Source organism: Eumetopias jubatus, unplaced genomic scaffold (genome assembly GCF_037043125.1).
Source record: "Eumetopias jubatus isolate StellerSeaLion01/CBP00866 unplaced genomic scaffold, mEumJub1_p1.0 scaffold_10, whole genome shotgun sequence".
Classification (NCBI taxonomy): domain Eukaryota; kingdom Metazoa; phylum Chordata; class Mammalia; order Carnivora; family Otariidae; genus Eumetopias; species Eumetopias jubatus.
Genome location: NW_028274816.1, coordinates 33,830,201 through 33,856,515, shown reverse-complemented (window position 1 = coordinate 33,856,515; position 26,315 = coordinate 33,830,201). Strand labels below are relative to the sequence as shown.

The 26,315-nt window shown below is 44.6% G+C and overlaps 1 protein-coding gene across 1 annotated transcript in view; it reads right to left on the bottom strand.

Annotated features, from left to right (window-relative positions):
- The window catches only part of HSD17B2 (hydroxysteroid 17-beta dehydrogenase 2), a 74,509-nt gene that overhangs the window by 26,853 nt on the left and 21,341 nt on the right, over window positions 1-26,315 (bottom strand). The window contains exons 2-3 of the mRNA XM_028097137.2: window positions 10,764-10,976; window positions 5,021-5,206 (exon numbers count right to left, since the gene is read on the bottom strand). Coding sequence (XP_027952938.1) covers window positions 5,021-5,206; window positions 10,764-10,976 — 399 coding nt within the window. The remainder of the gene's footprint in view (window positions 1-5,020; window positions 5,207-10,763; window positions 10,977-26,315) is intronic.

Genomic DNA, 26,315 nt, shown 5'->3' with positions numbered 1-26,315 from the left:
ACTTTTTGAGGAACCTCCAGACTGTTTTCCACAGTGCTGGACCAGTTTGCATTCCCACCACAGTACAAGAGGGTTCCCCCCTTTCTCCGCAACCTCATCAACACCTGTTGTTTCTTGTGTTAATTTTAGCCATTCTGACAGGTGCACAAAGTCTTTAGTAAAATCTACACTAAAGATCTGAGCCAATCTGACGTTGGCTTTGCTTTTGGGGGAATGCAATAAAGTGCTAAGTATTGATTCCATACAATATGAAGGGTGAGGGGGAGAAAGCTGTCCGTGGGTCCCGGGGCTGTATAAGTGTGTTAAGGTCCCGAGAAAGTAAAATGTTTGGAATAGGAAATTAGGTATATATGATAAGTTATTCATCGGAAATAATTCAAATTTGACACAGAGAAAGAACCAAATTAGGATTGTAAAGCATGTACTTACCACTGCGGCAGGAATTGGTGACACCTTGTTGCTTAAGTTGAATCAAATGTTGACAGTTCTTCAGGCATTTCTACTATAATATTGGAATTGAACGCATTGGCCAAATAAAGTTGAAATTAAAAAAAAAAAAGAATTGATGCCTTACTAGGAAGCATGTCTGTCTGGGAGTTCAAACTGCAGAGTGAGCTTTGATACGGATAGGCAGTGCTGGGTATTAGAAAGGAAGGCCAGCCCTACAGTCGCCCCCTCCCCCGACACCGCCCCACCCCTACTAGTGGGGAAGGCAGGGAGGAGGTGTAGATGTGCCTCCATCCACCTTTAAAGAAACTGGGATGGGCCCAGAGGTATTACTTTGTGGCAAATTGCCACAAATTTAGGGGCTTGAACAATAAAAATGTATTATCTTACAATTCTGAAGGTCAGAGGTTACACTGGGCTAAAACAAGGTGTCAGCAGGGCTGCAATCCTGGAGTCTTCAAGGGAAAGTCAGTTCCCCTGACTTTTTCTGCTTCTGTAAGGTGCCTGCATTCCTTGGCTCCGGGTCCCTTCCCCCATCTTCCAATCTCTCTTTGACTCTGACCTTCCTGCCTCCCTCTTATAAGGACTCTTGTATTGGAACCATCTAGATAATGCAGGATAATCCTGCCATTTCTAGATCCTTAACTCAATCATACTGGCAAGGCCCCCTTTTGCCAGGCAAGGTCACATATTCCAGGTTCCAGGAATTAGGATGTGCCCCAAATCTCAAATATGGATTTGAGGAACCACTATACTGTCTACCAAACCAATCACCTACCTGCTCACACCAGCCTGAGATACTTTTTTGGGGATTATTTGTTATGCAGCAATGGATAACTGGAACAGAATGATTGATTCCAGCTCAGCTCCTCCTGGCTGAAGCAAACTTCCATGATAAATCTACCCCACTGAAATTCTTGTCATGCAGAGGGTGGTAGGGGTACACCAGGCTCAAGACAACCTGATGGGTCAGGGCTACCATGAGCTCCTTTAAAGAACACTTATTAGTGACTGATTGCCTGTCTTTCTCCATGACCCCTACTTCAAAATGAGAAAAATACCAGGGATGAATTCCCAGATAAGCACGTTTTCCATAATTGCTATTACATCATTAACTTTGCCAAGAGATGTATCAAGTTGGCATTAAAGTGGATGCTAATTTCTATGGATTGGTTTGTTATTTATTGTCTTTTATACATGCTTTGACTTTCCTGATCCTGTGTTACATTCTAGCTCCTTATCGCCCTGCTCAAAATCTTTTCCATTGTTTTGCGAAATTCTTATCAGCCAAGTGCTAGGGATTCCCTTATTTTGTTTTCTGCTGAATTTCTCTGCTTCTCATCACTGAAGGAAACTATAAGCATCATTTAAGAGTTTTGCTCCTATCTTTCTACAAACACCTGCTCTGTCAGGTACATATGCTTCCCATCTGTTCTGATTTCTTGCTGTTGCTTTAACAACTTTATAAAATACCTTAGGTGGCTTCTGAGTCCGGCAAATGAACTTATTTCTGGAGTTTCTTTGGGACATAAGGATTTATTTTTTTTAAAAAGATTCTATTTAGTTATTTGACAGAGAGAGACACAGCGAGAGAGGGAACACAAGCAGGGGGAGTGGGAGAGGGGGAGGCAGGCTTCCCGCGGAGGGGGGAGCCTGACGCGGGGCTCGATCCCAGGACCCTGGGATCATGACCCGAGCCAAAGGCAGACGCTTAACGACTGAGCCACCCAGGCGCCCCTGGGATATAAGGATTTAAAACTGGATGTGATAAAGGAAGACTCCATACATCTTGGTGACTGACTGGGTGAGAGAAAGGAGGGAAAGGCAGAGGGAGAAACAAATCCAAGAAGGCTCAAAGCTCTGCAATTCAACAGACAAGGAGAAGAACTGAAAGAAGGGGAGCAAGCTTTGACTTGCTGATAACAACTTTGGTGTCAGATATGTTGACTTGGTGATGATGGTAAAATGATGGAATGGAAATAGTAAAGCTGGATGCAAAGAATTTGCACATCCACGGTGAGAATGAGAGTAAACGTATGTGATTTATTTTAACACTCAAGTTTCCCTCCAGTGGAAATATATGAGAATCGAGTACTGAGTCTTGGCTTAGAAAAAGCTTTCGAAGGGCACCCGAGTGGCTCAGTCGGTTGAGTGTTGGACTCTTGATTTTGGCCCACGTCATGATCTTGGGTTGTGGGATCAAGCCCCGCATCAGGCTCTGCACTCAGCGTGGAGTCTGCTTGGGATTCTCTTTCTCTTTCTCCTTCTTCCTCTGCCCCTCCCCCGTTCACATTCTCGTGCTCGCTCTCTTTCTCTCTCTCAAATAAATAAATCTTTTTAAAAATTGCATTAAATGGGCGTCTGGGTGGCTCAGTTGGTTGAGCGTCCGACTTTTGATTTCCGCTCAGGTCATGATCTCGGGTGGTGGGATTGAGCCCTGCATCGGGCTTTGTGCTCAGCGGGGAGTCTACGTAGGATTCTCTCTCCCACTCCTCTGCCCCTCCCCGACTCATGCATGCAAGCGCACTCTTTCTCCCTTTCTGAATACATAGATAAAATCTTTAAAAAAAAAAAAAAAGGAAAGAGCTGTAGAAGCCAAGTTGAAGATGTATGAATGGGCATCCTCTGCACTGTAAATTCTTTACTCCGTTCATTCATCCATGTTTCATTTATTCTCACACTTGCATTTCTTCATTTATTCATTGAGCTTCCTATATGCCAGACACCAGGTCCATAGTACGTAGTGTGCATGTTAGGTGATAACTAAAGTAAAATCTTCTGAATGAGCTTCTCCAAGTTGAGAACAAAGAGAGAAAAGAGAAAAACTGGGGCGCCTGGGTGGCTCAGTCAGTTAATCGTCTGCCTTCGGCTCAGGTCAGGATCCTGGGGTCCTGGGATCCAGCCCTGCATGAGGCTCCCTGCTCAGCAGGGAACCTGCCTCTCCTTCCCCCTGCCCTGTGGCCCCCCTGCTTGTGCTCCCTCTCTTTCTCTCTCTCAAATAAATAAATAAAATCTTTAATAAAAGAAAGAAAAACTTTCTTGCCAATGTGTCAAGAAGCAGGTATTTCAGTAAATATTTGTTGAATGAGTGAGGCAAGGAACATGGGAGACTTTTTCAGAAGTACCAGGCTGTGCCAGGGCACTGAGAACGGTGAGGTTTCCACAGAGGTAAAAATTTGAAGGTGGAGTTCAGACGAAAGATAAGGGTGAAATACTGCAAATGTGTTTTCCCAGGATTTGTTTGCTTCTGCAGGTAGCAAGAAATTGGAAATACTTCAGGGTCCTCATACAAGTTAAAATATAATACTCATTGTTTTTTTTTAAAGGTTTTATTTATGTATTTGACAGAGAGAGACACAGCGAGAGAGGGAACACAGGCAGGGGGAGTGGGGGAGGGAGAAGCAGGCTTCCCGCTGAGCAGGGAGCCCGATGCGGGGCTCGATCCCAGGACCCTGGGATCGTGACCTGAGCCGAAGGCAGACGCTTGACGACTGAGCCACCCAGGTGCCCCAATACTCATTGCTCTTAACCACCTTAGACTTCTCTCTCCCCATTCTCTTTCTCCTCCTTCCCTCTTTTCCTTCTTTCCTTGCTTCTTTCCTCCTCAGGCCAACCACCAACTTAGTAACACACACTCACATAGCAGCTAAGTTCAAGGAAGTTGAGTGAAAGCCAGGAAAGGGAATATGGTGGACAATGATAATTGCCTAGTTAATACAAAGAACATCCCCTCAAAAAACAATGAAACAAAATAAAATAACTATTGGATGCCTTATTAAAAAAAGAAAATATTCTTTGGAACCGACTGATCAAACAGAGACGAGCAGTGTTCCTCTGTTCAAAAGCAGGATCCTGGAGTCCACGCCCCCACCCCCTTGGCTTCCCTTTCACCCATGCAGTGGCCTGAAAGACAATTCCAAGGACATTCCCAAAGCCAAGTCAGGATCTAAGGAACCCCGGTCGGAAAATAAAACCTGTCCCAGAAGAAAGGATGTGTTATGGCATACATGAGCATTGTTTATGGAAGGGAGGTTGTTAAACCCTGGACTCAAGTTGTTGATTCTCCATTTTTTGAAATGGAAAAAGATGAGTCATCAAATGTCATATCTGACCCAACTACCCTGAGATTGTAAAATGATGGGAAGGATCTTAGGGAAAGCTCCAGTGGGCAGCCAACCGAGACACGGAGCTCTGGCTGTGCCAACAGTGGAGACACTTGCCTACTCATCTCACAGGGAACAACAGAGTGTGCCCAGTTCAAAGAGCATTGAAAACGGATTACTATGTGGGATTTCCTGTCCAAATCTAGGAAGCTTATGTGCTATGAAGATATATAAAACCCTAAATCCCCAGTAATGAATAGATGAATTGAGAGGTAATAGTTTGTACATGAAAGGATTTGAAAGGCAAGGTTTTATTGTATTAAGATCAATGGTAAACATACAATTTGACTAATCTTGACCCAGCCCTGCAGAAGTGCGTCCTGCTTTCTTGTTTGGCCCACAAAGAATGTAACCAGCCAGGTCTTGCACAACAGTGATCTCACAACCTTGAGGGGAAAAGGCCAACTCACCTGCCATGCTGCTGATGTTCACCAGCCTGCCCTTGGATTTCCTAAGAAGAGGCAAAAATGCCTTCGTGACCTCCACAGCCCCGAAGAAGTTCACAGCCATGCATTTTTTGTACTCAGTCATGGGAATGAGCTCCCCGTCAGCTGGTAAGCCGATGATCCCAGCATTGTTGACCACAGCCCACAGTCCTGAGGACAGAAAGGAATGGCTTTAATGTCCAGTGATGCTGAAGGGCAGGAGGATTTTTAACACTTGAAGCTCTGGAGTGTAAAGGGCCCCTTTGAGATTTAGGATCTAGGCAGATGACTCAAGCCCTTGGACCTTAATCTCCTTGAACACCTGAATCTACCTACTCTGGGGGGTTGTGTGGAGAATAAATTTGAAATAGTAAGCGATGGGTTTTTGGAGGTATCTTCTCTTCCTTAAAGCACTTCCCTAGATATAGCTAGATATTTGCAGTATCTGGGGACAGAGGACACAGCAAGGGGGAGAGTAATAAAAGGCTATAACATGTTTCTCCCTCAAAGGACTGTGTGGAGACAGTCTAATATCTTCAGGACCAGGCAGGATGATATACGAGCCTTATCCCTAGGCTAGAAGAGATCCCCTAATTCAGGGAAACAGGAAAACTAGAGAGGTGCCAAGAACTAAGAAGACTGCAGAGTCCCTGAGCCCTAGTCCCTTCCCCAACCAGCCTAATCCTGTTGATTGCATCAGAATCACCAGGAAGTCTTGTTCGAATGGATTGCTGGGTCCCACCTCCAGAGAATCTCATTTAGGGTGTCTGGGATGGGGCCTGAGAATCTACATTTCTACCAGGTTCCCAGGTGATGTTGATGCTGCAGGTCTGGACCACACTTGGAGAACCTCTGTCCTCAAGTAGTGGTTTTCAACCTTAACTGTATGTTAGAATCACCTGGGGAGCTTTTTAACACCCCACCCCCATCGCCTAATGCCCAGCCACATCATAGCCACTTAGATCAGAAATTCTGGGTTAGGGGAGAGAAGGGATCTTGACATGGAATTTAAAAATTCCCCAGGTGATTCCAGTGTACAAACAAGCTTGGGAACCATGGCCCTAAGAAGCAGGAAAGAGGTAATACAAGAACTCCAGTTCTTTTTCAAGGGGCAGGATCTGTAGCAGAGGTGAGTGACCTGGGTCCTCTTTACCCGACAGAGGTGACAGAATCTGGGGTACGTTTAGTTAGGCAGACCTGAAGCAGATTCTCTGAGTTCCCTGAGCCTCCATGTGGTTTAGAATAATGATCCTCAAGATGTGGTCCAGAACCAGCAGCATCAAACGGGAACTTAGAAATGCAAATTCCAGGGACATCTGAGCGGCTCAGTCAGTGAAGCATCCAACTCTTGGTTTCGGCTCAGGTCATGAGCTCGGGATCATGAGATGGAGCCCCGCTTTGGGCTCTGTGCTGGGTGTGAAGCCTGCTTAAGATTCTCTCTCTCCCGGGGCGCCTGGGTGGCTCAGTCATTAAGCATCTGCCTTTGGCTCAGGTCATGATTCCCAGGGTCCTGGGATCGAGCCCTGCGTCGGGCTCCCTGCTCCTCAGGAAGCCTGCTTCTCCCTCCCGGGACCACTCCCCCTGCCTATGTTCCCTCTCTTGCTGTGTCTCTCTCTGTCAAATAAGTAAATAAAATCTTTACAAAAAAGAAAAAAGTTTCTCCCTCTCCATCTGCTCCTCCCCTCCCCCTTGCACGTGTGCACTCTCTCTTTCTCAAAATAAAACTTAAAAAAAAATGCAACTTCTAGAACCCCACTTCAGACCTGTTGGATCGGAAACTGGCGATCAGAAATTGTTGTTGAAGCTCAGCATCTGTGACAGGACATGCCCGCTCCCGTGCAAGAGCCTCAGTATGTACCGAAGCCGAATGAGCCTCAGCGCTAAGAGAGACACAAATGGCAGGAGGTCCAGCCCTTGCTGGCATCAAGGAGGTAGGTGGCAGCCAGATTGCACAAGGACTGGACAGAGCATTGGACATCTCCGCAGGGGCCAGCATGAAGCATTGATGATCGAAGATGAAATGTCTCATCCTCAGGAATTTAGATGCCACCCTGGGGAAATGAGGCAAAGCTCAAACTGAAATGGTTCTTGGCACACGGCAGAAAGACAGCTCAAAATAGAAACAGAGTTGAGTTGTAGAAAATAAATGACATTTCTCACGCACCTGAGCTGGGGGTCTGACATTTACACACAGTAATGACTGGGGGCATTAAGTGCCAGAATGACGGGCTTGTAGTAAGAGCTCAACAGCTATTAGGAGGACGCCGATGGGTGCAGAGGATGCTTGTGCTAGCCCCTCCAGGGGATGGTTTTAATTCGCTCAGCCTGATGCACACCTTTGACAGGCAACATGCAGGCAGCAGCTTGAGGTTGCACTAGAATGGGGGTGAGCAAACGTTTCCTAGGAAAGGCCAGGTAGTGACTATTTTAGTTGCAGGCGCTACTGTTTCAACTCTGCTATTTTCGTGTAAGAGCAGCTGTAGACTTCATCTGTAAATGAATGAAAATGTGAGCAGGGCTCCAATAAAACTTGATTTGTGGACATGGACATTTGAATTCCATTTAATTGTCACTTGCCAAAATAATATTCTTCTTCTGATTGTTTTAACTGGGTGGCTCAGTCGGTTGAGCATCTGACTCTTCATTTCAGCTCAGGTGGAGATCTCAGGGTCATGAGATCGAGTCCCACATCAGGCTTCCCAGGGTGTGGAGCCTGCTTAGGACTCTCTCTCTCCTTCTCCCTTTGCCCCTCCTCCCCAGTCCCCACCACCTGCTGGCACTCTCTCTCTCAAAAATAATAATAATAACAATAAATAAAAATAAAAATGTAGCATGAGAGAGCTTGGTGGTGATAGAACAGTTCTGTGTTTTGATTGTGGAGCTTTTGCACAAAGCTACATACACACACACACACACACGCACACGCACACACTTGTATATATAGCTGGCAAAATCTAAATAAGCTGCGTGGATTACACCAACGCCCATTTCCTGGTTTTGATATTGTACCATAGTTAATGCAAGATGTTAACATTGAGGGAGACTTGGCAAAGTATGCACAGGAACTCTCTGTACACTTATTTGCAACTTCCTGTGAATCTACAATTCTTTCAAAATAAAATGTTAAAATAATAATAAACCGGGGCCATAGTTTGCCAACCCCTGCCATAGAATTTTAAGCTGGCCGGGGCGCCTGGGTGGCTCAGTCGTTAAGCGTCTGCCTTGGCGCAGGTCATGGTCCCAGGGTCCTGGGATCGAGCCCCACATCAGACTCCCTGCTCCGCGGGAAGCCTGCTTCTCCCTCTGCCCCTCCCCCAGCTTGTGCTCTCTCTTGAGCGTGCACTCTCTGTCTCTCTCTCTCTCTCTCTCTCTCAAATAAATAAAATCTTTAAAAAAGAAAAGAAACAGAGACTGAAACCTGGTGACATTGCTTAAGGATCCAGACATTCCTGAAGCCAACAGGTCTTTTCAATTAAGCATATACATTCCTTTATACATCAGCAATTTCGAATAGGGCCATGCCACTGGCATCTGAAAGAATCCTGATGGAAACATGGATCTGGTTCTCAAGGGACCTAGTGGTGAGGAGTGGGAGATGGACAGATATTTATATTAATGCAGTAATACAAGTGTGTGCAGGACATAACAAGTGAGTGTCCAGAAGAGGAAGTGAATAATGTAACCTGGATCACGAGGAAGGTCATGCAAGAGATGCTATGTTTGAGCCAGGTCTCCTGTGGGAGTAGAGTCTGCAGTTGGACAAAGTCAAGAGCCTTAGAAAAGGGGAATAGAGGCAAGAGTGAAATTTGGGTAAGAGGAAGCTGAATGTGCAAAGATGTGGCACATTTAGCACATTCTATTTTGGAAACCAATCAGAATTTACTGAGTAGACCATCAGGTATTACAAATTAAGGGTTTGTCCAGGGCTATTACCCTGAAAGCCCTCAAATCCTTGTGAAGATGTTTAGGTTTTATTTGGTGGTGGATAGAGAACCACTGAACCATTCAATGAGACAAAGCAGAAGACCTTAGCAAAGGCTGGCTCATGGGAAGAACCCAAGACATGGAGGCTCTGTATGTCCAAGGATTTTTAGGAGATGGGTGACATTGTAAAGTGCACATTGTAAAGATTACTGTCCATTTGGAAAGTAATGGGAAAGGAAAGCTATTGAGGGGCCCAGGTGGAAGGTGAGGGCCTGCACTAAGCCATAGCAGCCTGGTGATGACAGAAAGGGACTGGAATGATAAAGATCTAGGAGACAGCACTGAAGGACTCAGGACCAATAGGATTCAGGGACTGAGGGTAAGCTGCAGGTCTCAGTGACCCCCAGGCTGCTGGCTTGGATGACAGACTAGATGGCAGTACCGGAGTTGTAGCAGGGTTAAGCTCATTTGCAGACCTGCAACAGGGGAAAAGATAATGAGGTCAGGTTTTGCCAAACTGAGGTGGGATGCCTGGCAGACAATTTTATATACATAGAAGTCCAGATGTTGAGAAGAGGGCTAAGTTGGTAATATAGATTTGGACATGACTGGCATACATCTCACTGTTTCTCAACTCTGGCAGAAGACTGGCATCACCTAGGGAGCTCTCAAATATACTGAGACCTGGGCCCCCAAATAGGATCTTCTTTACAGCTGACATTCCTAGCAAAAGGAGAGCAACAGTAGCAGCCCCCTTATTGCAGGATCAGCTGAGTCCTTCCATGTAGACACTGATTTAATTGTTTGGAGGACAGTGCCCAGGCTGGGTGGGCATCATGGGTGTGCCGCCTGTGTAGCCACATAGGGTCCTGTGCTTCTGAAAGGTCTCATGCTTGTTTTAATTCTCTGTTAGCATCATCTTCAAGTCTTAGTCATTTTTTTAAACAAGGGGCCCCACATAACTTTCAGCTGGGTCCTCCAAGTTATGTAGGCCATCTTGAGCCCAAGCATGGGTATTTTCAGACATTCCCCGGGTGATTCTAATGTGCAGCTGGGTTGAGAGTCCCTAGCACAGACAGAGAACAGCTTAATCCAGATAATGTGGAGTGGGAAGTTTGGGGATGGAGCCCTTGGAAACATTCACATCTATGGGAGGAATGGAGGAAGGGGTTCATGCAGGAGAAGCAGAAAAATGACCAGAGAACTAGGGAGGCAGTGCAGGGTGGGGGCTGGAGACCCCGAAGTTAAGACAAGGGAAGGTAATGAACACATGGAAATATTGCTGAGAGGTAAAGAGCTTGGTGTTCCACATGATATTTATCAGCTTGGCCAGACCAGTTAGCCAACGCGGGATTGAAGGTGAAGAAGTAAAAACAGGGCAGTAGTGATCCAAAGAGCTGGACCACAAAGGAAAGGGAAGAAAAAGGGCTGTGGCTAAAGGAAGAAGGTGACTGCTAAACTTTTTTTTAAATCTGATCCATGTTAATATTAGTAGGAGGAAATCAATGGGGGGTGCGGGCATGAAGGTAAGTAATGGAAGAGCAATCAAGCCAATGTTGGACGAATGGGTTAAATAATTCTTCAAGTTCTGTGAGGAGGGGCGATTCCTGACTTACTCATACCATCTTTGTGTCTGCCAGAGGCCCATGTCAGGGGGGCGGTTGAACAGGTGACAGGTGCCTGGTACAGGTGTCCTCAAGGTGTGGTCAGCAGCCAGAGTGGACTAGAGGGCAGCAGTAACCAGTGTTGGTCATTTGTGAGGAGGTGGGGAGCAACTGAGGACATGGACAGACGAAGGCAGTACCTCTGTTCTGCAACTTTTCCACCACTTTTCTGTGGGCGTCTTTTATCTGCTGTGGGTCGGTGATGTCCATCTGGAGCACAGAGAGGCGCTTGGAGCAGGTTCTTCGCAATTCCTCTGCTCCTGATCCCGTTTCATCCAGAACTCCCACAAATACCGTGAAGCCAAGCTCATCCAGATATTTAGACAGAGCATGGCCAAATCCGGAATCGCCACCTGCAAGGGGTTAAGGCAACACAGAGTGGGTTCAAACGCAAGTGGCAGGAGAAATTACCTAATAAAGAAAACATTGCATACTATGTATGATTCTCCATGTTTTCTGGAGAGAGTGGGACTTGAGGACCTTTCTTTATCTGCTAAGTGGGAAAATGGGCAGAGGAGCTGAAACAGACACATTTCTCTGTATAAAAAGAAGAAAAGCAAGGTAGAATTTGGAATGGGGGCCTAACTAGAAGGAGAACTGCTGATGAAGGGATGGTTTAGGAGTGGTTGGTGGTTAAAGAACTGGGGAGGGAGAACTAAGACATCTACTGGAGATTTTTCTATTAATCTCCATTGTGTCATATTTGATGTAACCTCCATCACTCCATAAAATCTTCAGTGAGTCATTCATTGCAAATTAACGCTTTGGAGTTGGTTTGGGGTTTTAGAAATCTAACAAAATGTTGGGTCCTGCTTCAGAGTGGACACAAGTCAACAACAAGAGGCTTCCCAGTTCCTTCTAGGTTCTGAAAGATGGTGGCTCATAGCCACCTGCACTTAAAAGTGGGCACTCCTGCTCCTCAGGCACCCCTATTATGGAATGAAGGCATCGAGTTGCCATAATTGATTGCATTTAACTTTTTAAAAGTTATAGTTGACACAGTGTTACCTTGGTTTCAGGTGTACAACATAGTGATTCCATGGCTCTATACATTCTGCTGTGTTCTCCACAAGTGTAGCCACCATCTGTCCCCACACAGCGCTCTTGCAATACCACCGACTATATTCCCTATGCTCTCCCCTTCATCCCCATGACTTATTCATTGCATAACTGGAAGCCTCTACCTCCCACTCCCCTTCCCCCATTTTGCCCAGCCCCCAGCTGCCACTTTGTTCTTTGGATCTGTTTCTGGTTTTTTGTTTATTTGTTTGTTTATTTTGTAGATTCCTCATATGGTATTTGTCTTTCTCTGTCTGACTCATTTCACTTCGCAGAATACCCTCTAGGTCCATCCACATTGTTGCAGATGGCAAGCTCTCACTCTTTTTTATGGCTGCAGAATATTCCAGCATGTACATGTGGCGTGTGTGTGTGAGTGTGTGTGTGCGTGTGTGTGTGTGTGTGTGTGTGTGTGTGTGTGTGTGTGTGTACCACATCTTCTTTTTCCATCCATTTATCAATGGACAGTTGGGTTGCTTCCATGTTTTGCCTACTATAAATAATGCTGATTGCATTTAACTTTTGCTCCATCTCCTTCCTCCTTATATGTCCATGTGCATCTATGCTCAGGAAACAGGTCTCTGTGTACGCATGATTCACCATCTGGGCCTGGCCAGAGGAAGAGACGGTAGCATTTTAGGCACACACACGTATCTGGGCCATGTGACAATCTCTGCCTTGGTGTAAATTAGCATATTAGAATTATGGTTCTTCTAACATATAATAATATATGTGTATAACAGTTTTGTGAGCCCAGTGAATGTGGGCTTTGCCCTGTAGAAATAGACCTACAGCTGGACAAATCCAACTTCTGAGTCTATAGTGGTGAGGCCAGATCCTGGACAATGGCAAGTTCACAAGAGAGTGGGTACAATGTGTGCAACCCTTTTCTGGAAACCCCAATGGCACTGGTGATCAATAATGTCTTGCAAAATTATTCTCCAAATGTCAACAGTCAAGATTACCTTTCCCATTTTACACGTGGGAAACCTGAAAAGGAGAGACACCATTGTCACAGAGTTAGTCGGAATGGACTTGGACTCTTTGCCAGAGTCTAAACCCAAGTCCATGCCTCTTCATCATCCTGGACCAGCCACCTTCTTCTCCTTTATCTGTATAAATAGAGAGGGGAGGTATAAATAGAGAGGGGAAGCCAACTCCAGAATGGTCCTCTTGTGGCCCAGCAAGGAAAGGTATGATTAACCTAAAAATAACTAACTTAGAACCAGATTGGAGTGAAGAGTGGATCTAGAGCTGAGTTATACATGCTCTACCGGGTGAGGCCAGGTGTTCATGGAGGGCCCCTCCCACTTGTAAAACACCACACCCTGTGTTTCTGCTTCCTGTTGGCACAGCTGGACATATTGGGGCCATGAATTTTAAAGCTTCCCGTTCCCCTGACAGGTTTGTGTCCTGTCAGGTGCCAGCACGTTCCCTCCCCGCACAGAGAATCGTTCTGCTGTGCAGAGATGAAGGCTGTGGCCCTCGGTTCCATGCAGCAAAGTCAGCCAGGGTATGTACAGAGGAAGGTGAGAAACTGTTGTCCACCCCAATGTCTGTCAATTGATGATTGGATAAAAAAATGTGGTGTATCCATCTAGTAAAATATTATTCAGACACAGGAGGGAGTAAAGTTGTGATACACACTACAGCAGTGGTGAATCTTGCAAACTTTATGCTAGGTGAGAGAAGAAAGAGACACATTGATCCTGACTCCATGTTCTCTGAGCAGAGAACAATCTGGAAGATATTTTTGAAGGTAGTGCCTGTGACCAGCTTCGTGAACCTAGGCCTTAACTCTCTCTGGAGAAAGATCCTAGGAAGAGCCTGGCATATAGTAGGCAAACCTCAGAGATATTGTTGGTACAGTTCTAGACCACCACAATAAAGCAAGTCAAATGAATGTTTTGATTTCCCAGTGCATATAAAAGTTATGTTTATATTATACTGTGGTCTATTAAATGTACAAAAGCATTATGTCTAAAAAAAAACAAAAACAAAAACAATGTACATGCCTGAATTCAAAAATAACTTAATGGGGGCGCCTGGCTGGTTCAGTCAGTAGAGCATGTGATTCTTGATCTCAGGGTGGTGAGTTCAATCCCCACATTGGGTGTAGAGCGTGCTTCAAATAAATTAATCCATTTAAAAAATACTTTATTGATAAAGAATGATAACCATCATCTGGGCTTTCAGCAAGTCATAATCTTTTTGCTGGTGGAGGGTCTTGCCTCGAAGCTGATGGCTGCTGACTGAGCGGGGTGGTGGTTGCTGTGGCAATTTCTTAAAATAAGATAACAATAAAGCTTGCCACATCAATTGACTCTTCCTTTGCGAACAATTTCTCTGTTTCACGTGATGTTATTTAATAACATTTTACCCACAGTAGAACTTCTTTCAAAATTGGAGTCAATCCTCTCCAACCCTGCTGCTGCTTTATCAACTCAGTTTATGTACTATTCTAAATCCTCTGTTGTCATTTCAACAATCTTCAAAACATCTTCACCGAGAGTAGAAACCACTTTCACAAGAAACCACTTTCTTTGCTCATCCATGAGAAGCAACTCCTCACCCACTGAGAGTTTTATCGTGAGATTACAGCAATGCAGTTCCATCTTCAGGCTCCACTTCTGATTCTGGTTCTTCTGCTCTTTCCACCACATCTGCAGTGACTTTCTCCCCTGAAGTCTTGAACCCCTCAAAGTCATGCATAAGGGTTGGAATCAACTTCTTCCAAACTCCCGTTAATATGTTGACCTCTTCCCATGAAACATGAATGTTCTGAATGGCATCTAGAATGGTGAATCCTTTCTGGAAGGTTTTCAATTGACTTTGCCCAGATCCATCAGAGGAATCACTACTTACGGCATCTTTAGCCTTACAAAATGTATTTCTTAAATAATAAGACATGAAAGTCAAAATTATTTCTTGATCCATGGGCTGCAGAATGGATGTTGTGTTAGCAGGCATGAAAACATTAATGTCATTGTCCATCTCCATCAGAGCTCTTGGGTGACCAGGTGCACTGTCAATGAGCAGTCATATTTTGAAAGGAACTTTTTTTTCCTGAGCAGTAAGTCTCAACAGTGGGCTTAAAGTATTCGGTAAACCATGTTGTAAATGGATGTGCTATCATCCACGCTTTCTTGTCCCATTTATAGATCACAGACAGGGCAGATGTAGTGTGATTCTGAAGGGCTCAAGGACTTTCAGAATGGTAAATGAGCACTGGCTTCAACTTCAAGTCACCAGCTGCATTAGCCCCTAATTAAGAGAGTCACCCTGTTCTTTGCAGCTTTGAAGCCAGGCATTGACTTCTCCCTAGCTATGACAGTCCTTCTGTTGAGCAAAAATCTGTTGGTCAGTGCAGCTGCCTTCCTTGTCTCACTCAGCTCGATCTCTGAAGAACTTGCTACAGCTTCTACATCAGCACTTGCTGCTTTGCCATGCACTTTTAGTTGTAAAGACGGCTTCTTTCCTTACACCTCCTGAACCAACGCCTGCTAGCTTCAGACTTTTCTTCTGCAGCTTCCCCACCTCTCAGCCTTCGCAGAATTGAAGAGAGTTAGGACTTTGCTCTGGATTAGTTAGGCTTTGGCTAAAGGGAATGTTGTGGCTGTTTGATCTTCTATCCAGATCACTGAAACTTTCTCCATATCAGCAATAAGGTTTTTTCACTTTCTTAACATTTGTGTGTTCACTGGAGTAGCACTTTTAATTTCCTTCAAGAACTTTCCCTTTCCATTCACAACTTGGCTAACTGGCACGAGAGGCCTGGCTCCAGCCTATCTCGGCTTTCAGCATGCCTTTCTCACCGAGCTTAATCACTTCAAGCTTTTGACTTAAGGTGAGAGATGGGGGACTCTTCCTTTCACTTGAACACTTTGAGGCCATTGTAGGATTACTAACTGGTCTAATTTTGATGCTGTTGAGTCTCAGGGAACAGGGAAGTCCAAGGGTAGGGGGAGAGATCTGGGAACAGACATTTAATGGAGGAGGCAGGACACACACACCCTTTATCAATTAAGTTCGCCATCTTTTATGAGCACACTTCGTGGCACCCCAAAACAATTACAACAGTAACATCAAAGATCACTGATCACAGATCACCATAACAAATACAATCGTAATGAAAAATTTGAAATATTGTGAGAATTACCAAAATGGGACCTACAGACATGAAGTGAGCAGATGCTGTTGGAAAAATGGCGCCAATAGACTTGCTCGATGCAGGCTGGCCACAAACCTTCAATTTGTAAAAATCGCATTATCTGCAAAGCACACTAAAGCAAAGTGCACTAAAAGGAGGTGTGTCTGTACTGGATGCAAACTGAGTGATGACACGTTGATCTCTGCCAGGCCCTGTGATCCTGGAAAATAGCAAACAGAAATGCCCCTACTCTTTGTGTTTTCGGAAACAACTTAATGCAAAGTCACCTTCCCCATGTGACTTAGATAGGACTCACTGATGTCCATCTTGTTTACCAATGGTAAGGCCAGACCCAAGCCCTCCAAACTTCCATTCAATGCTTCATAAATGATTAGCGAAACTGCCTGTTGCCAGTGAATCATTGAAGCCAAATACTTGTTCGCTAAACTTGGGTACAGATTCTCTCCTTTCCGCAGGTCCTGGCCAACCCGCAGCCTCAGCCAGGACACAGCCCCTCCTGAGAAGAGGCTGGTCTCAGGGGGAAACATTCTCTCCTCTTCCTTCTGGTCATGTCACTCCTGTCCATCCCAATCCCCCTCACCTGGTTCTGTGGGGACATGTTTACCCCCATGAAAGCAACATTCTTTTTTTGCCTAACTCTTGGGATACTTGCAGACCTATGGTCAGAGTGTTCCCCATACTGCAACAATTCTGTTCTGTCCCCCCACAATAACCCTTTCAAATAAAGTCTCTCCTTACTAAATCTGTATTTGTTTTTATTCAATGGTGCATTAATAAAGCCAAAGTTCATAGGAGGCCACCTGCTTGTCCTTAGGAAGCGTAGCAGCACTGAAGCCTGGGAGTAAGCCTGGGTCCCACCATCCCTACCTGTGCAACCCTGGTCAGTTTATTTAGCCTCTCTGTGAACTCCGTTTCCTCACCTATAAAACGGGCTTAATAATGGTACCTATATCAGTTAATATTTGTGATATGCTTAGCAGTGCCTGTTCCAAGTAATTATTTTAGAGATCTTTTTTTTTTTTAATAAAACTGTCATCCTTCCTGATTTTCAGGCCTTTACACGCACAAACTGGTAGATGGGGAATTTGTGTCTAGTGAGAAGCAACTAAACATCTCGGTTAAGACCCAGGCTGCCTGAATCTGCCTCTTCCAGGTATGAGCTTTGGGGAAAGTTCCATGGAGTTGTGTGGAGCTTCCATGGAAGTGAGGTTGTGACAGTACCTCTCTCACAGGCTGATGTTGGGAGGTAACACACAGAGGATGTCTTACATAAGACCCAGCATGCTGTAAGTGGCTGTTATCAGGAGTGTGACTGACTCTAACCTGGACATCCTCCGTGATCTACAGTGTTAAAGATCAGGCTGTCCTAGCCCTGGTGTGTTAAGGGTGTGAGCCTGTGCAGGTGTCAGAGGGCCTTGGAAAAGTATATGGCTGGGGAGCCACTCCCTGTTGAGATAGGATAACCCTTGTGCACTCCTGAAACCCAAAGTCAAGCCTGGGGCCTTCCATGTTTACCAAGTTCCAGCCAGCCTTCTCCATACTAACTCATTACATCCTCCTCACCACTCTGAAAGGGAGGTCCTTTCTCTGTCGCCAATTACAGAGCAGGAAACTGAGACACAACAGGGTTAAGTCATTCACCGGGGACATGGCAGAGTTAGGTTGGAACCTAGGCAGGGTTCAGGATATAAACACCTGGGATGTTTTCTCAGAGCGGAATGTTACTTCGCCTAGTGGAAGGCACAAACAGAAACTGAAAACCTGCTAGGTATTGATAAGAAGACAGGGTCTGCATATGCGTTTTGTTTGCATGGGCTATTTTGTAGAAATCTACACTCACACTTAGAATCAGGTGATTTCACCTGGGAATCCAGGTCAGTGGTTTCTCTTGATTACCCAGAAGATGGGCCAACTCCAGTCTTGCCTTCCAACAAGGAGCCCACGAGTTGAAGCTGAGGATCCTGATGGCTGCTTTCTTCCATGGGCCAGACTCTCACAGCAGGGCTCCATGGTGGGCACAGGGCCACTGCAAGCATTCCTCACTAATGATACCACCCCCACCCCTGTAACCTTTTGAGCCCAAGACCCCTGATATCCTTTGTCCCACTTACAAAGGTTGTCTGGGTCCAGAGCTGTTTATCTTGAAACCTGCAGAAAACTAAGGAGGAAAGGAGTTTCCTCTCCTTTGTTTCAGACTTAAGCAATCCATCAGATTGCCACTCTCATGTTGACACTGCCTGTTCCCTATAAAATAGATCAGGGTATGATAAAATGGTAGATAAATAAAATAAGACTGTAGTGCACTTAAGACCTCCCTGAGGGCCATTTAAGGCTCAGCTTCAAGTCCAAGAAGAGCAAATACTTGACGATTGTAACATCAACACTCATCTCCTTTGCCCATTGAATTCTCAAAGGGTAATAACTGTTGGGTGGTGAGGCCCTGGGGAAAGACCATTTTTTAATGGAAGTAATTGCATTTTTCCTGGAACATAACCTTTATGAATGAACGCTATTGTTATTCCTATCTTAAGGTAGGCAACTGAGATGCCAAAAATTTTGGTTACACAGCTGGGATATGCCAGAATTGTCTTTCTTTCTTTCTTTTTAAATTTTATTTATTTATTTGAGAGAGAGAGTGAGCGAGAGCAAGAGCGAGCGAGAGAGAGAGCACAAGCAGAGGGGAGAGGGAGAAGTAGACTCCCCTCTGAACAGGGAATCCAAATGGGGCTCAATCCCGGGACTCTGGGATCATGACCTGAGCCAAAGGCAGACACCCAACCGACTGAGTCACCCAGGCGCCCCCAGAATCGTCTTTTGAACCCAGATTTGCTCTTTCTAAAGCCATGTTCTTTTACTGCTATGAGTTATTGTCTCCTTGAGCACCTTGGGCAGGGTGGTGGTGGGGGGATGCACAAAGTGGGGGCACCAATGATGAGAGCTATCTGCTAAAGAAGGGTCCCCATCACTGGTGTCAGCTCCCTTCATCATCCGTGCAACAGCACAAACTTCTGACAGCTGCTCTTCCAGAAAGGAAAATGCCATGATTTGTTCTCAGTGGTGCAGGAGGGAACAGCTCCTGGCATGGCTGCAAAATAAGCAACCAATCAAAGTAACTCTGCTGGGTTTGAACAAGAGGTTGTATTCCCAGACTACAGTCCAGTCCTGATGCCTCTCCTGAACTTTACCTGCTGCCACCTCCAGTGCATCCCCAATTGCTTCACCTTCTGGAATTACTTGTTCTCCTAACTGGCGTCCCCCTCCTTGCAGTTACCCAACACCAATGCCTTCTCTCCCGATCCTCACCTCCATTCAGTACCCTTGCCTTCCATCCTAAGATGTTGACAACTCTCTCCATATCCCCTTTTCTGCATCGCATGACAAAAAAAAAAAAAAAAAGCCAGGTCAACTCAGCTCAACCCGCCCTCAGATTGCTACCAAGTCGGGGATGTACTTTCTCAGGTGCGGCAGAAGATGACATCATAATTGTCCAAAATTTCACACTACATCTGTTGAGATTATACAAGTTAAGAAACAATGGACATGACTCTCGATACTGACATCCCTGAAGCTGATGCTGATGGGGATGATGTGATCAGAATTTCAGAAATCCTTGGCCAAGACCAGAAGCCATTAGAAAGAGATAGCTTAAATATCCAGATTAGGGTGGGAAAACTCCCTGTTGGCAATACTAGGGGCCTCAGCCAAGACTTCTCGGTCCCTTTTCCTCTAAGGGTGTCTTTGCAGAGGTTTGGAGAATCCTTTTTTTTAAATCCCTACTTCATGCCCACCTTCTCACGAAGAAAGAAAATAGGAAGAGACTATCCAACAGTTGGTGTCCATGACCATAAAAAAATGTAGTACGCTGCTGGCTCTCCCCAAATGCCACTTTTAAAATTGGACATGTCTTCCTGTCTCTCTACCCATTTATTCATTTGCACATGCATCATTCATTCAGAGATCACTGTGTTAGGTCCTAGAAACACCACCACAAAAGAGAGACATCTGCCCACGTTCATGGAGCTTACTGCCTAGGAGACAGAGCTTCTCAATCCCGAGTCCCACTAGAATCCCTGGGACACTCTCCAAAAATGTCAGTGCCCAGGCCCCATGCGCAGACAGTGTTGTTTAGTTAGTCTGGGATGGGGCCAAGTATTGGCAACAGTTTCTAAAGCTCCCAGGTAATTCTAGTGTGCAGTCAGGGTTGAGAAACACTGATCTGAGGCAGGGACCTCAACCGGTGGTGACTTTGCTCCCCTGGATATTGGGCAATATTTGGAGGCATTTTTGTTTGTTACAACTCTGAGGGTGTTATCGGCATCTAATGGGTAGATACTAGGGATGCTCTCCGACATCCTAGGGCACATAGGGTGGTCCCCACCACAAAGAATCATCTGGCCCCAAATGGCATAGTGCCAAGGCTGGGATACGCTGACCTAGGGGAAGACAGACATTAGGTAAATCGTTACAATACGGAGTGATAAATGTTATACATAGAAAGTTCTAGGAACTGTGGGCCATAGCTTATATATATATATATATATATATATATATATATATATATATATATATATTTAAGATTTTATTTATTTGACAGAGAGACACAGCGAGAGAGGGAACACAAGCAGGGGGAGTGGGAGAGGGAGAAGCAGGCTTTCCGCTGAGCAGGGAGCCCGATGCGGGGCTCGATCCCAGGACGCTGGGACCATGACCTGAGCCCAAGGCAGACGCTTAACGACTGAGCCACCCAGGCACCCGCCATAGCTTACATTTACAGAGAACTCCAAGTCCCTGCTTTAGTAAACACTCCATCAGAGAAGAATACAGGCAGGAAAGAGAAGGAATGAGGTCACCTCCATCAGGAAGGGACTCTCTTGTGCTATCTAGTTCACTCTTCTATCCCCTGTGCCTAAAACAGTGCTGGGCATGCTGTAACTGCTCAGTAAATATTTGCCAAATGACAAAACGCTCAGCACATTAAATGGAGGTGTCAGGTACCCTCACCTTTTCCATCACCTTGCTCTGCATGCGTTTCCTGGACTCACAGCTCCTCCTCCCCAGCCTGCTAGCCCCTGCCTGCCATCTCTCTGGCCCACAGTGCCCACTTCTGTCCCTGAGCTTACCTTTCCTCTGCTTCACAGCCTCCGACGTTTCCACAGACCATGGGATAAAAATCAAGTTCTTAAGTCCAGCGTCCAAGGCTGCATGATCTGATTCCAGTCTACATTTCCAAGTTTATCTCCTCCTATCCTTCCACGTGTATGCAGAATGTCACACACAACCATACCTGGAATGTCCTGTGTGCTTCCTTACCCACATCTTTGATGACATTGGACTTTCTGCCTGGAGTACGCATGCTTTTACCATTCCTTGCCATTTTAATTTTCTAAAAACTATTGCCTACCAAAAAAAATAGAGAATTGTATAATGGACTATGTACCCACCTTCCATCAGCAAGAATTGTCAATATTTTGTTTTTATCTATTTCCTCCCCACACACTTTCTCTCTTTTTCCTGAATTTTAAAGCAAATCCCCAACCTTCATATCATGTTATCCATACACCTGTAAATACATCAGTATACACCAAGAACAGACATGGACTTTTCAAATCCAACTCCATGGCCATTGTAAGCCTGCTGCAATGAACAGTTCTTCTTTAATGTCATCTAATACCCAGGTTGCATTCAAATTTCCCTGCTTATTTCAAAAATGTTTTTTTAAAGTTGGCTTGATTCAAGGTACAAACAAGTTCCACACCACACATTTGGTTTTCGTGTCTCTTAAGTCTCATCTATTCTGCAAAATTCTTTTCCCTTTTCCCATGCCATTTATTTGTTGAAGAAACCATGGCGTTTGTCCTTTAGAATATCCCACATCCTAAATTGGGCGCATCGCTTCCTTGTGCTGTCGGTTAATTTGTTCCTCTGTCCTCTGTATTTCTGGGAAAGTTAGATCTAGAGGCTTAGTTTGATTTAGGTTCATTTTCCGCTCCCAGGACTGCCTTGTAGGTGGTGCTGGGCTGCCTCCTGTTGCGGGGCCAACAGATGCAAGGATGAGTCCTGTCCGCTTTTCATGATGATGATTGATCAGAGAATTCAGGTGTTGTCAACCCAACCATATAATTCAAAGTTCCCCATCGACCTTTCACACGAGGCTTAGCCTACATTAATGACAGTAATGATTGTTGCCTCCGTTCACATTTCATTCAGGATAAAAAACAAACAAACAAACACAAGTTTTCTACTTCTGTCATTTCTTTTGCATTTGTTAGCTAAAATTGTGAAGACTGACAAAAATTTTAAATTGCATTCGTTAGCCTTATTATTATTATTATTATTATTATTGTAATTTCTTATTACTTTGAACTGTCATATCTATATCAAGAATAAAGCAAATTAAAGTATTAGGAACCAAGACGTTCAGCATGGAAGGAGTTCAGTAAAAGTCTTGTCATCTTAAATTTGGATTGAGGCATACCTGGGTGGCTCAGTCCGGGAAGTGTCTGCCTTCAGCTCAGGTCATGATCCCAGGGTCCTGGGATCGAGTCCCATATCAGGCTCCCCGCTCAGCAGGGAGCCTGCTTCTCCTTCCCCTTCTCCCTCTGCCCCTCCCCCCACCCCTGCTTGTGCTCTCTCCCTCTCGCGCTCATTCACTCTCTCTCAAATAAATAAATAAAACCTTTAAATGTAAATCGAAAGTATCAAGATAAATTCATGATTTTTTCCCCCTTTCTACACATCACATGTTCCTTAGTTCTGTCCCCTGAAAAGGCTTTGAAGCAATAAGAGTCCCCTAAATTCATATTTTGAAACCCCAATCCCAATGTGATGGCATTAGGAGCTGGGGCCTCTGCGAGGGGATTAGGTCATGAGGCTGGAGCCTCGTGAATGGGATTAGTGCTCTTACCAGAAGAGGTCATAGAGCTAGCCTGCTCTCTTTCTACCAGGGGGGTCGGGGGTGGACAGGATATGAGATATGAGGAGAATCAACCGCCAGCACCCTGGAAAGAGCCCTTCCCCGAAGCTGACCATGCTGGTACCAGAACTGTGAGAAATATATTTCTCTTGTTTATAAGCTGCCCGGTGTATGGTATTTTGTTACAGTAACCTGAGCTAAGCCACTGTTAAGCTGCCAACGATTTAACAATCAGCTCCCCAAATTTCTCAATATTTAACACTTGCCTCTCCAGCACACAGCAGCTTGAGAAATACCTGGAGTTAGTTATCAGGAACCTAGAAAAGATGTACCTCAGGGAGGAAAAAGAATATTAACTTATTATTCTCAGTGGCTTAGGTCAGATGTATCCATACTACATTCTTTCCTACCTCAGGACCTTCACACATACAATACTTATTTATCTCATTTTCTCTCTGTCTCTCTCTTTGTTTTTTGGTTTTTGGTTGGTTTTGTTTTGTTTTTGTGGGTTTTTGTTTTTTTTTTGTTGGCCTTGTTGGCTCACCGTCATCCTCCAGGCCTTAGCTTAATGTTACCATCTCAGAGAGACCTTCCTGACTATTGTGTTTAAAGTAGATATCCCCGGGGCGCCTGGGTGTCTCAGTTCATTAAGCGGCTGACTCTCGGTTTCAGCTCAGGGTCACAAGATTGAGCCCCGCGTCGGGCTCCGTGCTCAGCACGGGATTCTGCTTCTCTCTGTCTCTCTCTGTCTCCCTCTGCCCACCTCTCCCCTTCCTCTCTCAAATAAAGAAATAAAAATCTTTAAGAAAATAAATAAAGTAGATGTCCCCTACCTCTGGTGGTGGATGCTCCTGAGATGTACCACCCCAATTCCCTTCCAGAAGGACTCGCCCCAGACGTTGGGACTGCTGTCGCCAGACAGCCTTCGGAAGTCAGCTCCTCCACAGGGATTGTCTCAGCTAAAGAGAGCCACCCTCCCAAATGTGGTCCACATCCAATAACGGATCAATGCAAGAGCACAAGCCAAGGCCTGGCCATTTCAGCCCAACCTGAAGGGAGAAATCCCAAGGGACCGACCATCCTGCTTCCTTCCCCACTTCCCACAGCACATATCCCAGAACATTCCTTAGGAAATACCTTGCAGGCTCAACTCTGCCTCAGAGTCCATTTCCCAGGGGACCCAAACTGCACCATTCCCCATCCCAAATCTCACACCCCATTATTCTTTATCTCAGCCTCTTCACTGTTTCCTTCAATTCAAAAGTTAATTGTATTTGTTGATTGACTTGCTTTTTAAAAAAATTCCCTTAGTAGATGGGCACCTGGGTGGCTCAGTCGGTTAAGCGTCTGATTCTTGATTCTGGCTCAGGTCATGATCTCAGCGTTGTGAGATGGAGCCCTGGGCTCAGCGGGGAGTCTGCTTGAGATTCTCTCTCCCTCTCCTTCTGCCCACCCCCCTATAAATAAATAAATAAATAAATCTTTTTTTAAAAATTCCCTTAGTAGACTATAAAGTGACAATTTATGCACAGGGACTGTTTGTTCTTATACACCTATGCTGTCACAGTGGCCAACATGTAATAGGTATTCAATGACTTTCTTAAAAATCAATTCTCCAAGTATAATCAATGCTGCACTGATGGGACCACAAAAAGACCCCCACCCCAAATTCAGATCCTTTTTTAACGACCATTTTCATCCATTCATTTTTTAATATACACCTAACTTGTTAAAGGTTTCTCAAATTTTTATATTCACAAATGAAATTAGAGTACACAAATAACTCTAATTCAGCATTCTACTGAGATCTGGCTGAAAAATCTGCTTTGCCCCTAGGGCATATAGGAACCAATAAAAAGCTGGTATGGCAATGGGTGGAGTAGGCAGGCCCTAATGAATTTTGCACCATCTAAGGGAACCAGGTTTCAAAGGTTTGAGAGCCTTATCTTTATATTATCATGGTGCCTGGGTGGCTCAGATGGTTGAGCGCCCAACTCTTGTTATCAGCTCAGGTCTTATCTCAGGGTCATGAGTTCAAGCCCCGCATTGGGCTCCATGCTGGGGGTAGAGCCTACTAAGAGAAAAGAAAAAAACAAAACATTATTTCATTTCATGCCTCAGATCTCAAGGTAAAGTGGGTCTTTTTAAAAAAATAGATTTTAATTTTTGAAGCACCTGGCTGGCTCAGTCAGTGGAATGTGTGACTCTTGATCTTGGAGTTGTAGGTTTGAGCCCCATGTGAAGGGTAGAGATTACTTAAATAAAATCTTTAAAATAAATAAATAAGTAAAAATAGATTTTAATTTTTTAGGACAGTTTTAGATTTACAGAAAAATTGGGAAGACTGTGTAGAGGTCCTGTATACCCCACACACAGTTTCCCCTATTATCCACATCTTGTGTTAGTACGTGACATTTTCTACAACCAGTGAACCAAAATGGATACATTACCATGAACTACAACCCATATTTATTCAGATTTCCTAACTTTTTACTTAATGTCCTTTTTCTGTGCCAGGACATTCCATTTAGTGGTCAGGTCTCCTTGGGTTCCTCTTGGCCGTGGCAGTTCTCAGCCCTTTTTTGTTCTGGGTATCTTTGATGGTTTCAAAGAGTACTGGTCAGGTGTATTGTTAAGATGCTCCTCTCCTGGAATTTGTCTGATGTTTTTCTTCTGATTAGACTGCAGTTGTGGGTTTGGGCGAAGAGATCACAGAGATAAAGTGCTATTCATCATATCATATAAGAAGTACATACTATCATCATGACTTATGAGTGTTGATGTTACCCTTGATCACCTGGGTGAAGCAATGTTGGCAAGTTTCCCTACTATAAAATTACTCTCTTTTCCCCTTCTGTAGTTTGCTGTTGGGAAGGCAGTCTCTGTGCATAGCTCACACCAAAGGAGCGAGGAGCCATCTTCCCTCCTTTTAGAATGAAGTATCTAGGTGAATTATTTGGAATTTTTCCACATGGGAGATTTGTCTTTTCTCCCTCATTTATTAATTTATTCCATTATTTATTTATGTCATTATGGACTCATGGGTATTCATTTTATACTTTGGGTTATAATCCAATACCATTTTATTGCTCATATTGTTCCAGCTTTGGCCATTTGGAGTCCTTTCAGTTGGCTCCTATAAAAGTATATCTTTTTATTCCTATTTTAAAGATGAGGAAACCAAGCTTCAAAGAATATAGTGTTTCCACCATCATTCAACTAACAAGAGTAGAGGTGCAATGAGAATCGTGAGATTCTACAGCACGTGTTTTTGGTTTTGTTTTGGTTTTGTTTTTTGTTTCCCTACTTATCATGTTTCATCTGAATATAGTCAATCTTTATAAATCAATAACTGGTGTATATCTCACGTGATGGAGTTGTTTAAGGCATTAACAGTTTTGAGACTCTCATTGCTCTGTGTACATTATAGGGGAAGTTTCTTAGCTACTTTTTGACTTTTTATCGTATACACCATGATGAATTTTCACAGTGAATCCACTCATGCAACCAGTACCCAGATCAGGACACAGATCATCACCAGCTCACCAA